The following is a 14,090-nucleotide window of genomic DNA, read 5'->3' as shown; positions in this document are numbered from 1 at the left end:
AGGGGGCTTATACGCAAAGCCGCGTGTCAAGCAATTTCGCCCGTTGACTCAAGCTGTCACTGTCTTTTCGTAAGAGAATCGTCAAATTGCCATCGGCATATACCCTGATTATCATCATCATACCTTGGCCAGGAAGACAAGTATAGTAACAGACCACGTACATATTGTTCGTAATTCAACGTCCTTATGAATGGTGATTACTCAACAACAGAAAATCTGATGCCGTATAAAACATCAATTCAATACAAGAGGTATATCAAGACAACAGATAATCAACAGTTCACCCAGACGATTCTATTCGAATACTCCCCCCAAAGCACAAACCAACTACATGCCACCTCCGCACCATCGGTTAATGATCATGGAACCTGTATCCGTACTTGCCACTCGGACTCGGCATATTCCCAGCTCATGGCGGTCTAACATGCTCCCCCTGTCACCGGCACTCCGGCCCCAAGCCCTCCAACTACCGTCCTAGCAGCAACTCTATCCAGAGCCACTACCAAGCGATCGCACAAGCGAAAGAAGCAAACCTCCTCTCTTCGCTGGGATGACATTGCCTAATTCTGCCTTCGCCTCATTAGGGGTGAAGGCAACAAGGGGGACCAGCACCAAGATGGACGGCGTGAAGCTATACAGTGAATAAGAAAGAAAAGGAGCATCGTCATGACATTCTCTTGCGTATATAAAGACTGTTGATCATCTTCCATTCCCGTTCTTTTTCTCATCCCCATCCACCACTCTCTCTTAGATCCCTCCAAAGCTTCTTCAGCTTCAGTCATTCCTTTTGACTCCCCCCAATCATACCCAAGTCAGTCCTTTCCGCTTAATACAGCACATACAACATAATATCATTCACAATGCATTTCCTCGCCACCGTCGCCTCTCTGGCCTCCATCGCCATGGCCGCCTCCGCCACAGGCCCAGCCTGCTCGGCAACCACCTCCAACGTCCAGCTGGCCAACAAGATCGTCGCCGAGGCCGCCACCGACATCGACGCCGCCCTCAGCCTCGCCGCCGGCTTCAAGTGCCCGGCCCCCATGGCCTACAGCCCCTGGACAAAGGCCTGCTCGTGCCTCCCCGGCCAGAGCTTCGACGGCAAGACCTGCTCCGGCACCGCCCTCGTCGGCGCCTGGCCCATGCCCAAGTGCTCCGCCTCGGGCTCGACCGTCGCCCTCAGCGCCTTCTGCGCCATCTCACCCGTCAAGTTCACAAAGTACGATGCCACGCACGCCTGGTGCCAGGCCACCGTCGAGACCTTCACCTTCTGCGCCGAGGCTGAGATCGAGGCTGAGATCTCTGCCTTGGGTCTGGGCATCAACCTGGACGTCGAGCTCGACATCTCCCTGACCTCCAAGATCAGCGCCACCCTCCGTGCCACCTCTGCCGCCCTCGCCGGTTTCTTCGTCGAGACCCTCGCTGAGGCTGTCGTCATCTTCAACACCAACGCTTTCGGTCTCGTTGCTGTCGCCGCCGACGTCGAGGCTTCTCTGACCACCGGCCTCTTCGCCCAGCTCAAGGCCACCGCCTGCCTGCTCGGCCTCGGAACCTGCCAGTTCGACTGCGTCTCCTTCAGCACCAAGGGCTGCCACAACTACATCGACGTTGTCGGTGCTCTCGGTGGCCGCATCTCTGGCCTCGTCGGTGTCACCATCCTCTCCGACACCATCCTCTCTGTCAGCTCCACCAAGGTTGTCAGCACCCTCCACGTCCAGGACATGCTGTGCACCAGCACCAAGCTCAACACTCCTCTCGTTTCCGAGTACAAGTTCACTTGCTAAATTAGCAGCTGCAAGTTGTGGTGAGTGGAGGAGTTTGACTGTCGAGTTCCTTTCAGAAGAAGCGTGTTTGTAGATAGAGTCCTGCTTTTGGAGCGGGAGGGAATATGGGTATTTTGCATAAAAGAGCGCGGTGTTGGTAGACGGGGGAAAAGACGAATTGGATCAATGTCAAGATGGTGCTAACGAGTGAAGCAATCCTATTCTAGAGTTTAGAGGCAACTGGTAATATAATGTATAGTTAGTTTGGAATAATAGAATCGATCTAGTAGATTTCACCCTTCTCTCTTTGCTTGTTGATACTTAATATTCCGCCTTTCGATAATAATTATGCTGAGCAACGACTCTTTAATAAGCTGCTGTATTGTTACATTGTTGTAAGATGGTGGTATTACAATCTGCTGAATTACCCATGGAAACACCCAAGAACCCGTCATAAACTCCATTCGTTCAAGCACTTATAGGAATCGCAATCTGCTTGCCAAATTTATCCACTCCGAAATGACTAAACGCCTCCTCGTCATTCTCATCCAACAAGAACTTCCGATCTTCATCCTCTGGAGAAAGTTTTGCATATAAGCCCTCGCCAGCCTTAGGCCACATGGGCGGAAGAGAATCTCCATAATCCATCAACGGTGATTCTTCTTCCAAGGGGATTTGTGCTATCTTGATAGTCTTTTTAGAAGTCTTGTGTTTGTGTTTCACCCTGGATTCCAGCACCGTGTGTCCGTGTCGTAGCTTCGTGGTAGACCGAGAGCTCTGATGTGAATGCTTTGCTCTGCCCGAAATGGCGCTCATAGCTTTGGCATTCCAACTTGGAGAGTCAAAGATGGGCAGATCGGGGTGTTTCTTTGCGACAGAAACCATGATGTCGACCAACAACTGCGGCTTGAGCTGGTCGCAAAATGAGAGAATATTTAATACATCTGTTTTGGTCTTTCCATAAAAGTACTCTGTCAACTGCAGAAAACGAGTTAGCTTCCTCTAATTTATTACTTTTGGTTAAAGTGTTTTGAGCATAAACTTACTGCCGCATCTGATGCATGGCCCGGCCAAAAGCCAACGAGTTCTTCCTTGGCTGGAACGACATCATCTGGGAGAGCCGCCAAGTTCTTTGCTCGCCGTCTCTCTATTTCATTCTGCTGTTGAGAAAATCCCGCGCGACGATTTATCACATCGCTGCCACTCATGCTCAAACATGAAGGGCACATGAATCTTGAAGCCCACTGTGTATCCCCCTCTTCTATTGTTAACGACACACATCCTTGGTGCCATAGCCTTGAACAACTGCTGCAAGGAATGAACGGATTATCTGAGCCCGATGAATTTCCATCGCATTCAGAGCACCTTATATCAGTGCCTAATGGCACAAAACTCAGTATTTGTGTTGCTGATGGCGTTAACACTGGTGTTGGAGCAGGGAGGGGAAGCGACATTGTGTTTTGAGTGAAATCATCGGCTTCTTCATCCTGCTCTCGCTTCCTCTTCATTCCAGCAAGCTGAGATGCCGCAATGATGTTCGCCGCACTATCCAACGGTTGATGAGTTGGCGATATGGGCATTGTCATCGTGTCGTGTATGCTTGAGCCATCGTGTCCACTTGAGACATCCTTGCCTTCATCGTTTGTTTGTGGAACCGCCTCTGACTCATTCGATAAACTTGAACGTGATGGCTCTTGATCATTTTTAATAAGATCAAGGATCCACGATGCAGATGAAAACTGTGGTGTATACGAAGACCGTGGTGTTGAGCTTGGAGGACATTCCTTCTCTGTATCGGCATTGACAATAGGTTCGGGATCTACAACAGCGGCCGCTGGTGAGTCCCGCATTGTGACATCCTCATCGTTTGGCCCAATTGGCAAATTAATCGGCAATAGCGTCTCCATTTCGCGTTCCGGTTTAGGGATTGCCCGTGTGATGCGACAGGCTTATTGCGTGTGAAGCGGGAATCGCCGTTCTCATGACATTGCACTTACAAGATGACGTGAGAAACCGCGTACCCGCATGTATAACGACCCATGAAAATTTGAGCAATGAGATGGAGGAAAGAAAAAGGAAAAAAAAACCCCCCAATGAATTCAAACCATGTTTGCGATGGTTTATTAACATCTTACGATATCAAGAAGGGGGACCATTTTCGGAAAGCGCGACAGGCTGGAAAAGACAGAAGGAGGAGTCATGTGATGGATCACATGATGCGCATCGCCTAAAGAAGCCGATCTTGTACACAGTGTCTCACTCATACTATCGTCCATGCTCACGACTGTTTGCTCGTTAACATTAAACAAACAAACAAACAAAGGAAGTAACATAAGATTCTCTATAGAAATGAGTCTTACTCATTACTCATAATCTAAGAGGTGTCTAATGCAATCCTATATGACTCTCATGGTTCTCATAAAATCTCATGCATCTCATCGCACCACTCCCTGATCCTTGAGTGCAGCAATATCCGACTCACTCAACCCAAGATGCTCGCTGAGAATCTCATCTGTATGCTGGCCCAGCACCGGAGGAGGTGTTCTGACAATGGGCTGGGTTTCTGAATACTTGACAGGTGTGTTGACCATTTTGATTGGCCCGCAATATTCATGGTCAATCTCAATGACCATGTCACGGGCCTTGGTGTGGCTGTGATTGAGCGTCCCTTGAACGTCATTGATGGCGGCATAGGGCATTCCTGAGCCCTCAAATACCTCGAGCCACTCCTGTGTTGTTCTTTGTTGGGTGATGGCTTCGATTTCGGCCTCTAGTTCGTTTCGATGCGCAACTCTATCAGCATTTGTTTTGAACTTGGCGTCGTCCTTCCAGTGCGGCTTCCCTATGCCGTCACAGAGGACACCAAAGAGTCGGTCGTTGCCACCGCCGATGAGAATGTCCCCGTCCTTTGTCTTGAATGCTCTGTATGGGACGATAGAAGCTGCAATGCTTTTAGCACATTTGAATCCAATATCTGCCAATATGTACTTGACTTACGATGAGCAGTGCCCCATCTGCCGCTGTCCTTTTTGCCGCTTATCAGGGCGCTGCTTGCAATGTTGGCCAAGGTGGCCGTCTGACAATCACTCAGCGCTACGTCAATGTGTTGGCCCTTGCCAGTCCTGGCCCTTGACAAGAGTGCGGCCATGATGCTGTTGCTAGTGTAGAGCCCCGTGGTCAGATCAGTAACAGCCACGCCCACCTTGACTGGCGGGCCATCTCGCGAGCCTGTGATGTGCATGAGGCCAAACTCAGCCTCGACCATGACGTCGTAGCCAGCACGGTTAGAATAAGGGCCTGTCTGGCCGTAGCCTGTAATGGAGGCGTAGATGAGCCCAGGGTTGATCTTTCGTAGACTCTCATAGTCCATTGAGTACTTCTTCAGCGTGCCTGGAAGGTAGTTCTCAACTAGGATGTCGCATTTTGCTGCTAGCTTATGCAAGATGTCAACTCCGCCCTGGTGCTGAAATGATAATCCCAGAGATTTCTTATTACGATTTGCCTAAAAAAAGAGATGAAGAGTTTACAAGGTTAGCTTCCATTGGCCACGGCACTTGTCAGTCTAAAATCGTCAAAGTTGGCTCATACCCCTAGAAAGTAAGCAGATTCACCGGGGCCTTCTCTTCCAGATTCCGGCTTGTACTTTGCATATGGAGGACCCCATGCTCGGGTGTCGTCTCCCCGCGTTGGATGCTCGATTTTGATGACTTCAGCGCTGGAAATTCGACAAATTAACATCAATGCATGCCAATCGCTTAGCCGCACGAGGCAGACTGTGACGTTGGACAAGCTTACCCAAGATCTCCGAGAATTTGAGTGCAGTACGGCTGAGGCAGGTTAGCCAGGGGTTACCTAGGCGTTGGTGGGTGCATCTATTTATATGCATCCAGGTAGATGCATGCAGTGCACACACGAGTGAGACGCCAACTTACACCAGCTAGCACTCGGGTCATGTCTAGCACGCGGTAACCTTCGAGAGGCAAAGGAGCACCGCTGGCGGCGGCCGCAGAGTAATGGCGGATGCCATGTGCTGCTGCATTAAGCCATTGGGCTGGAGAAGAGCCGGAGCGAGAGAGTCTGGCGAGGCCTGAAACAGCCTTGCCCCGGATCTGGGACATTGTGATGGTTATAGTGGGTGCGTCTTGGGGAGAGCTCGTATCATTAGAGTGGTAGAGAATGAAGAGAGAAGAGAAGAAGCAGGTCAACTACCGATCGGGCGTTGTCGATTGCATTTACCGGCCGGTATCGCCTGGGATGGATCGTGAACACCTGGCTGTGAGTGGCTAATGGTGGAGTTATTCGCCTGGCAATTGCCCGTTTACTGCTGTTTTGAGCGAACCCCCCCATGGGGTCGGCTGGATTCGGCTCATATTAGTGGGCGAATTCAGTTTAGTAGGATTTTGCTAGCTGAGGACAACCGAGAGCCATTGAAGCCCATTAGAGGCATTGAGTTTCACGTTAGTCATCCGAGATAATAAATAGGATGACAGACGCGAAATACCACTGCAGAATCCATCAATGCATCAACGGACTAGCGTAGCTGGTAACTGTGGTAATGATCATGTACCGGTGCTAGTGTCGATACGAAGCGCCGGACAAACTATCGACACAACCCTGTTTCTTTCCATGCCAAAGTTGACGGCTGACCTAAGAGCTACAGTAGCTGCCGTCTTGGTATAACGGCGTGAAGATCAATAAGACGGGATAATTGACAGCATTTATCTGTTGAAGATTACATGTATACATCCACACTTTATAGCGGTTTATTTGTAGCTGCTTGTGGGCTAGCAAATACTCTTGTTGATAACGCAATTGCCAAGAGAGGAAATATTGACCTTGATGGAGCCCGTTCTGGTGATACGAGGTACTTCGTACAATGTATTGTCGCTGGCCGAAGTAAACAAAGCCTGAGCTATTGATTTCCAGCCTCAATGCCCCCTTGGCATCTTCTTTCTTTAACTTCAAGTTGCATTATCGACGGTATCTCGACCCCCAAATTAACAATATCTGTCAGCCAACACAATGATATGCGAGCCTTTTAGCCCGGGGCATTCCAAATCAAGCCTCTCTGCGAGCACGGCCACACAGTGTGTTGCATCCGCCGTTGCTGATGTGACGCTTGGCCTGTCCAGAGGCTAAGCTCGACGCTTCTGGTGACACGGACGCCTCGCAGGCTGCCGGCTATTCGCTCTTTCAGTCGAGGCGATTCCCAAACAGGCTTCTCGCAACCACCATCCCCGGCCGCAGTGCTTACTGATATCGTCGTAGTTCTCTCAGTTCTCAGCAGCAGCAGCACAGAGCAGCCTACAGAGAAAAGAACCAACAGGGATCCATCCTGCTGCTCAGCAACTCAGGGCGGTCCCCACTTGGCTGTGGGATGATCAAGATGCGCAAAAGCCCGTCAAACGTCGCATCCGCCCCCTTCTGGCCCGGACCTGCAATTGTCCCCGTAGTGGCCTGGCCTGGCGTCTTTTTTCCCTTTGCCCTCCCCCCTGGCCTGGCAGTCCCGTTTCTATTAATACTGTCGCGCGCTGTTGCTATGCCAATATCACCAGTGCACAATGCGGTTTAGTCTCACCGTCAGTGACGCAAATGCTCGCAGATGCTTGCCCGTTCTGTTACTTCAAAACTGGAGGTGTTCCCGCCAGCCTCGCCCGCGAGACGCAACTCTTTGACATAATAAACCCGTTTCTTTTCGAGGGCTGTGCAGCAGGCGCCCACCCAAGGCCAGGCCCCCAAAGGCGATCCGTCGATCGAAGAGCCGCCGGCAGGCTGGGAATGACATGCGTTACACCATGACCATGGCGTTACGGGGTCTGTAAATTTGAATGTGGCTCGTTTGCGAAATGCGCTACAGTAACTGGTACCACCACGATACGAATTGCGACCCGTTTTTTGATAAACTCTCTGTTGGTGCGAGCGTAACTCATATATACGGCGCTCCGGAACTTTGTGGAAATTTGCCTCTCCCTGTGCTCTCTTTCATCCAATCCAGGTACGCAGCGTCTAAAACTTGATCATCCGGGTCTCACAGATGGCCGTCGCCATGGACAAGCCTACGATGCTATCGCGGCGCGAGCTGCCAAAGACAACCTTGATATACATCATCGTCGGCGTTGTCGTCGGCGTAACTTGCACCGTCGGGGTCATTGTGTTTCTGGTAATCAGACATCGCAAAGGTCAAAAGTACAGCCAACTGAGGAAGAGGAGCACGACTGCCACCACGAACAACAACCGAGAGTCTTACAGGAAAAGCATCATGTCGACCGTTTCCGAGGTGGACGATGCCCAGAGGCAGGCCATGATTCGGAAATCGCTGGCGACGCGAAGCTCTATGATGACGTTAAATACTATGATGATGGACTCAAGCTCGGTGTATACCGCGCCTCATCCGCTGGATCGCACCGCATCTCACTTCTTATACCGTCCAGTCTCTCATCCGTTGGAGGAAGCCATCACAGAAGCCGCCACAGAAACACCTACAGAAACCACTGCAGCAGCTGTTACAGAAACCGCCACGGAAACTCAGGAACCTCACCCTCCTCCGTCGCGAGATGAGGAATCGCGGGATGAAGAATCGTTGATCGGCCTCAAGGCTGACTGGAAGGAGTGGGAAGCGAGACTACACGAGAACCAATCCCTCTCGCTCGACCTTCATCCAGCTATAGCTCCCGAGCGAAAGGATTCTACCGGCTCCAACGGCTCCCACGGAGAATATCGTCTGGCTAATGGTCGGCCCACTCGAGCCCACCTCAGCCTTATCACGTCTGAGCTCGACCGGCGCTCAGAGCCACCCATGAGTCGGCCAAATTCAGTTGTTTCTGTCAAATCTAATAGATCGCTGCCCATGAAGTATGATGTTAGACGAGACACACGCTCTCCTCAACGAGACACACGCTCTCCTCATCAACTACAACATTCATGGACGGCCTCTTAAAACGATCGCCATCGAGTCATAGGACATGAACGGATATCTTCTCTTGGTTTTACACTTATATCCAAGCCAATGAGATTCTATGGAAAAAAAAAAGCTTTTCTCACCCTGCGCTGCAGAGCACTCAGGCACCAATCTCGTTGGTAACCTCGACAAATGCTTGCCACTGTCTCCAGGCCTCACCACTTGTGATGGCCCACTTGGCTCTTCGTACACCTTCCTTCCAACGTTGGCCGCCAGGGCCTCGTTCTTTAATGACATTCCCATCATCGCCATGGCCCATGTCACTGGTATCCGCCTCACAGATGCCAGATGCCACAAGAAGGGCCGCAGTATTGATTAACACGAATTCGACCACCGGATCATCCAGGGGAAGTTGGTTTTGCAAGATGCGAGCCAGAATCTCGGCATTCTCCTCTGGCTCCTTTCCAGAAGACACGTCTTTTAGGGCGTGGGGGGTGATGCCAAAGTCGTTGGGGTGGACTTTGAAATGTTCGACTTCGGACTCGCCTCCAGGGAATTTCTCTTTCAACATCCAGCATAGCGAGTTGCCTGCACAGCTAATTTCATCCAACTCCTCCTCTCCGCAGACAATCAGTGCCTTCTTGCACCCGGCAACCCTCAAGGCTTCTGCAAATGCCGGACCAAGATCCCGTCTTCCGACACCGATGACCCGAGCCTCCAGCACATCTTCAACTGGATTAGCCAATGGACCCAGGTTGTTGAAAATTGTCCTCCAGGGGAGCTGCTTTCGGATAGGCGCCACATAGCGCATGCCGGTGTGGAAAACTGGCGCAAAGAGGAAGCTGTAATTTGTGTTGGAGTAGACCTTGACTAGGGTGTCAGGCTTGACGGCGCTGATAATGGGCGGCCGAGGCTTCATGCAGTTGACCATGTCAGCACTGCCCGATTTTGACGTGCTGGCCTTGTTGCCGTGCTTGGAAACCAGAAGTAGTGACGAGGCAAGAATGGATGAAGTTGTGCTGACATTGAAGGTGTCGTGTGAATCACCTCCAGTGCCGACAATATCGCACTGCGTTTTGAAAATAGTTAGAACATAATTTTTTTTTTCTCAAGTATATAGGACTCAATGTCTCCCAACTAATAATATTTAATCGGAATTGTAAAAAACTTACCAAGCCGCCTTGATACGTGCCCTCTTTTCTTCCCCGCGCCTGGATGACACTCTGGAGCTCCTTGACCGGAATCGGTGCCGCAGCCTTTCGCATGACATAGGCGCAGCGCTCCAGGACATCGGCCTTGAAGTCGAGCTTGGTGAAGTGAAGCGCCATGAGGAGAGACGCCGTCTGAGCCTCGGTCACCTGGTTTGTGAAGAAATGGGAGATTGCCTCTGCGATCTCATCGGGAGTGACTTCATTGTCAGTCGGCCAGAGCTTGGTCAACAAGGGCTTGAGGTTGACTGGTGGAAGGCCTTCTTGGCCTGTGCCTGCGCTTGAGGCCATTGCGAAGGATTTTGATTGGCGGGGGTGTGAAGATTTGATAAAAGATGAAAACAAGACGAGTCTAAGCGCAGGCACTGATGCAGTGAAATGGAATGAAAGGAATGAAGAGTGATGCAGAGTCAATTCTTTATGTCCGTTGACACATGGGATAAATGTTGAACCACCCACACTATTCCGCATCTGCGTCACAGCGAGAGACTCAATGGAGAAGGACGTTGCCATTTTGCCTATGACTCAGCACCAGAACTGCGGATTGGAGTGTGGCTGGCCATTGGCCGATCTCGGGATCCACAGGATGCATCGTCTTTACTTCTTGACGTAGGTAGGCAGTTCTATCCATTAGTAAATTCGAGACATTGTTTCGATACGCCTGAGTTTAGGCGTTAAAGTAGCCGAGACATGCATGACTGAGATGTTATTGACAGCTTAAACATGGGGAAGCAATCGCTATTTCTATTTCATGCAGCTATTTGATCTTCTATATCCAACTCTCTCCCCGCTTACAACTTGCCTCCCTTGGTGTCGACGGACCTCCGCAGCAGCGAAATAACCTCGGCCGGGTCCTTGGCTCCAAAGACGGCGCTGCCTGCAACAATGACATTGGCTCCCGCGTCGGCGGCCTGGTCAATGGTGCTGGGGCCGAGTCCTCCGTCAACCTCAATGTTCAGCTCGGGGTATCGCTTTCGCAGCTCCTGCACCTTGGGCAGCTCCGAGGCCATGAATTTCTGTCCTCCAAAGCCGGGGTAAACCGTCATGACTAGAACCATCTTCATTGCCAAATACGTTAGCTTTCAGTCGCTACATTTTAGCCTATAGCAGGCCGTATAACAGAGTTGTGCGCCATAGAGCTTACATCAGGTCTTTCCTTGGGATCCGAGGTCTCGAGAATGTCCCAAAGCACATCGACGGATGTGTCAGGCTTAATGGCAATGCCTGCAAGCAGTCCCTGCTCGTGGATATATCGGATCAGCTCCTTGGGGTTGGTCTTCTTATCGGTCGTTTGTTCGGGAGACTCTGCGGCAGAGGAAAAGGCAGCCTCGTAATGGAAGCAGTACAGGTCACAGCCGGCGTTCTTGAATTCCTTGACCCATTTCTTAGGCTATTGGTTTGACGTAAGGTGTCAGTTTGAAAGCCAATGAAACTCTTATTCTTTCCAGGGAGAATAGTTTGTGTATACGTCAATGCGGAAACGGGATCTGATATACCTCTGCAATCATCATGTGGCAGTCGAATGTCCCTCGACCGGCGGGTTGCGCCGGCTTCTCGACGTGCGGTCGGACCTTTGCCACAACGGGAGCTCCAAACGTGATGTTTGGTACGAAATGGCCGTCCCTGTATACTTGTTGTCAGCCTGGATCTTGGCGAAACAACAGATAATGTTGCTGTGATTCGACATCGGGTATCTGCATTACGACTAACATGATATCAACGTGCAGCCAATCGGCACCCTGCTCTATGGTGCGGGCGCATTCTGCACCGAGCTGTGCAAAGTCAGCTGACAGGATTGACGGCGCAATGAGCGTTTTGGGAGCCATATTTGTCGTTTTGCGGAATCAATATGGAAGGACAATGTTGAAGAAGCTCTCGCTATATCAAGGCCCCGCGGTAGCTCTACTGCCGGGCTCAGCCAATTGCCCCAACTAAGGTACTGTTCTATGCGGTCATTGGGGGGTCAGACGTTCCCCCACGCATGGAATAATATTTTCCCGTTTATATGGCAAGGCAGAGTCGCTCCGTATGAACTACAAAATTCTTTAACTTTACACGGTATTATATAATAATTTCGCTGAGTCACCCTCCAGAAGGTTCCCTGGCTACCTGATCAACCAGGCCGAAAGTTTGCTCCCAGCCTGACCTACAATACAACGCCTTCGTCACCCAGCCGCTCATTCAAATCTTTCTCCCAAACAACCTCTTTTTCTCGCACTCTCTCGCCGCCAGAAGCTGGACCACGCTCCCTCACCACGCTCACTGCCCTACAAAGCCCGTTGATAGGAGCAAATTCAGCCGCTTCTTCTGCCGACTAATCGATGCTCTGAGTTTTTTCGGTCGATACAACCTCAGACGCCTTCACTGGTTCCGAAAGGTCGGCCGGCAGAGTCCATTTGTTTACGCATCCAAAATTTTACGTCCTTTTTCGCTCCATCACCCGACGGCACGAGCGCTATAGGGTGTTTTTGGGCCGAAGAAAAGGTCCCCTTTACATAGTTAAAAAAAGAAAAGAAGAAAAAACCGTCGCGCTTTTTGTTGCTTCCTTGCCATCGGCAGGTCGTCAGGAAAGGGACGGTGTTCGCCGCGTCTAGCGCCTCGAACGAAGAAAAAAAATAATAAAAATAAGAAGAAAAAATCCCCAAATAAGGACGAAGAGAAGAATATATTCTCTCTAGCCACCGGCGACAAAAGCTTCTGCTGTCAAGTCGGAGGCTACCGTCAATTTCTCTCTCACTCTCAAGCCAACGAGGCTCGCGACCGTCAAACTGCATTCACCGCTCTTTGTCCAAGTCCTCAACGATCAACTTTGGATTAGAGGATCCTCTTTCAAAACAAACTCCCCCGTAAGAATCACAGTAGAGAAGAAGAGGCAGCAGCTACGGCGTCGAAGAAAGGAAGCGAAGAGAGCACGCAAAGTCTTTGACGAGATCACCAACATCTACCAGCCGAGGGCCTACAAGTCCAAAATGTTTCCGCCGCCGCTGCCGAGCGCAAATGCCAATGGAGCTGGCGCTGCAAATGGAGCCGGTTTCCAAGAAGACCTGAACAATGTGCTTTGCTGTCCCGATTGCAAAGAATACCCCCCGAACCTGATCGAGGAGTTTTCGAGCGGAGATATGGTCTGCCAGAGCTGCGGTGTCGTCGTTGGCACTCGCATCATCGATACCCGGTCTGAATGGCGTACATTTGCCAATGATGACCAAGGAGGTGATGATCCAAGCCGTGTCGGTGGACCTCAGGATGAATTCGTCGAGGGCCAGCACCTGGCCACGACTGTCGCCTTTTCCGAATCCAAGGCTCACAAGGCCCTGTCTCGTACCCAAAACAACGCCAACGCAGACAAGGCTCAGAAGGGTCTGATGCAGGCATACAAGGAGATTGTTGCGCTTTGCGAGACTATCAATATGGGAGCAAATGTCTCCAATGCTGCTAAGCACATCTTCAAGCTCGTCGACAAGCACAAGTTCATGAAGGGCAAACCCCAGGAGGCTGTCATTGCCGGGTGCATCTTCATCGCATGTCGACAAAACAACGTGCCCCGAACGTTTAGGGAAATCTTCAACCTTACTAGCGTTAGTAAGAAGGAGGTTGGCAGAGTCTTTAAGCAATTACAGAATTTCCTGCAAAAGATCCAAGACACCGAAGGCGAGGGCGCTACTGGATTGAACACCGTCACCAACTACGAAAACACGTCTGTTGGCGCCGAGGACCTCTGTGGCCGTTATGTGTCTCAGTTGGGCTTCAAGAACCAGCAAAAGATATCCAAGATCTCTCGAGATCTCGCAGAGCAGGCTACCGACATCTCTGCTTTGGCCGGCCGATCACCGCTGTCCGTTGCTGCTGCCTGTATCTACATGGCCTGCCATCTCATGGGAGAGCCACGTCCCTCTGCTCCTATTGCTAAGCAAACTGGCGTGAGCGATGGAACAGTCAAGACGGCTTACAAGTTCCTCTTCGCCTACCGCGATACTTTAATAAAGAAGGAATGGCTCGAGGAGGGTGGCAAGATGGAGAACATCCCGCAAGTCCAAGTGTGAGAGCAGAATCTTCGCGTCTTGGGGCAAACAATATCATATGTGCTTGGGGACACACCGCCGATCTGTTTGTTTTTGCCTTGCTTTTTTTACGGCCGTTGTACAATGAAAATTTTTATACTGTTGCTGGGGCAAGAAAAACCGCCTCGGGGCAGAGCTAGCTGAACTGGCTATCTGGCTTTTGCGC

General features: G+C 50.9%; 7 protein-coding genes across 7 annotated transcripts; 3 read left to right on the top strand and 4 right to left on the bottom strand.

The window, feature by feature from the left end:
* Positions 1-860: 860 nt before the first annotated feature.
* On the top strand, positions 861-1,781 carry T069G_10685 (uncharacterized protein; the record flags this gene model as incomplete). Its single annotated transcript, XM_056177895.1, has 1 exon — positions 861-1,781. One exon carries the CDS (start codon positions 861-863, stop codon positions 1,779-1,781), a length of 921 nt encoding a protein of 306 aa, XP_056024185.1.
* A 447-nt stretch (positions 1,782-2,228) lies between these two features.
* T069G_10684 (uncharacterized protein) lies at positions 2,229-2,968 on the bottom strand (the record flags this gene model as incomplete). The annotated part of the gene is made up of 2 exons (XM_056177894.1): positions 2,229-2,738; positions 2,807-2,968. 2 exons carry the CDS (start codon positions 2,966-2,968, stop codon positions 2,229-2,231), a joined length of 672 nt encoding a protein of 223 aa, XP_056024184.1.
* Positions 2,969-4,195: 1,227 nt separating this feature from the next.
* On the bottom strand, positions 4,196-5,878 carry T069G_10683 (coA-transferase family III domain-containing protein; the record flags this gene model as incomplete). The annotated part of the gene is made up of 5 exons (XM_056177893.1): positions 4,196-4,701; positions 4,758-5,262; positions 5,349-5,475; positions 5,556-5,587; positions 5,693-5,878. 5 exons carry the CDS (start codon positions 5,876-5,878, stop codon positions 4,196-4,198), a joined length of 1,356 nt encoding a protein of 451 aa, XP_056024183.1.
* A 1,928-nt stretch (positions 5,879-7,806) lies between these two features.
* T069G_10682 (uncharacterized protein) lies at positions 7,807-8,697 on the top strand (the record flags this gene model as incomplete). The annotated part of the gene is made up of 1 exon (XM_056177892.1): positions 7,807-8,697. The coding sequence occupies one exon, from the start codon at positions 7,807-7,809 to the stop codon at positions 8,695-8,697; it is 891 nt and encodes a 296-aa protein (XP_056024182.1).
* A 121-nt stretch (positions 8,698-8,818) lies between these two features.
* On the bottom strand, positions 8,819-10,157 carry T069G_10681 (glycosyl transferase family, a/b domain-containing protein; the record flags this gene model as incomplete). The annotated part of the gene is made up of 2 exons (XM_056177891.1): positions 8,819-9,727; positions 9,831-10,157. 2 exons carry the CDS (start codon positions 10,155-10,157, stop codon positions 8,819-8,821), a joined length of 1,236 nt encoding a protein of 411 aa, XP_056024181.1.
* A 500-nt stretch (positions 10,158-10,657) lies between these two features.
* T069G_10680 (ribulose-phosphate 3 epimerase family domain-containing protein) lies at positions 10,658-11,692 on the bottom strand (the record flags this gene model as incomplete). Its single annotated transcript, XM_056177890.1, has 4 exons — positions 10,658-10,924; positions 11,011-11,256; positions 11,363-11,489; positions 11,577-11,692. The coding sequence occupies 4 exons, from the start codon at positions 11,690-11,692 to the stop codon at positions 10,658-10,660; spliced, it is 756 nt and encodes a 251-aa protein (XP_056024180.1).
* A 1,143-nt stretch (positions 11,693-12,835) lies between these two features.
* On the top strand, positions 12,836-13,906 carry T069G_10679 (transcription factor TFIIB repeat domain-containing protein; the record flags this gene model as incomplete). Its single annotated transcript, XM_056177889.1, has 1 exon — positions 12,836-13,906. The coding sequence occupies one exon, from the start codon at positions 12,836-12,838 to the stop codon at positions 13,904-13,906; it is 1,071 nt and encodes a 356-aa protein (XP_056024179.1).
* Between the last annotated feature and the right edge of the window lie 184 nt (positions 13,907-14,090).

This window comes from Trichoderma breve (assembly GCF_028502605.1).
Source record: "Trichoderma breve strain T069 chromosome 7 map unlocalized scaffold00007, whole genome shotgun sequence".
NCBI lineage: Eukaryota > Fungi > Ascomycota > Sordariomycetes > Hypocreales > Hypocreaceae > Trichoderma > Trichoderma breve.
The sequence above is the reverse complement of the archived record's forward strand: the minus strand, read 5'-3'. Positions and strand labels throughout refer to the sequence as shown.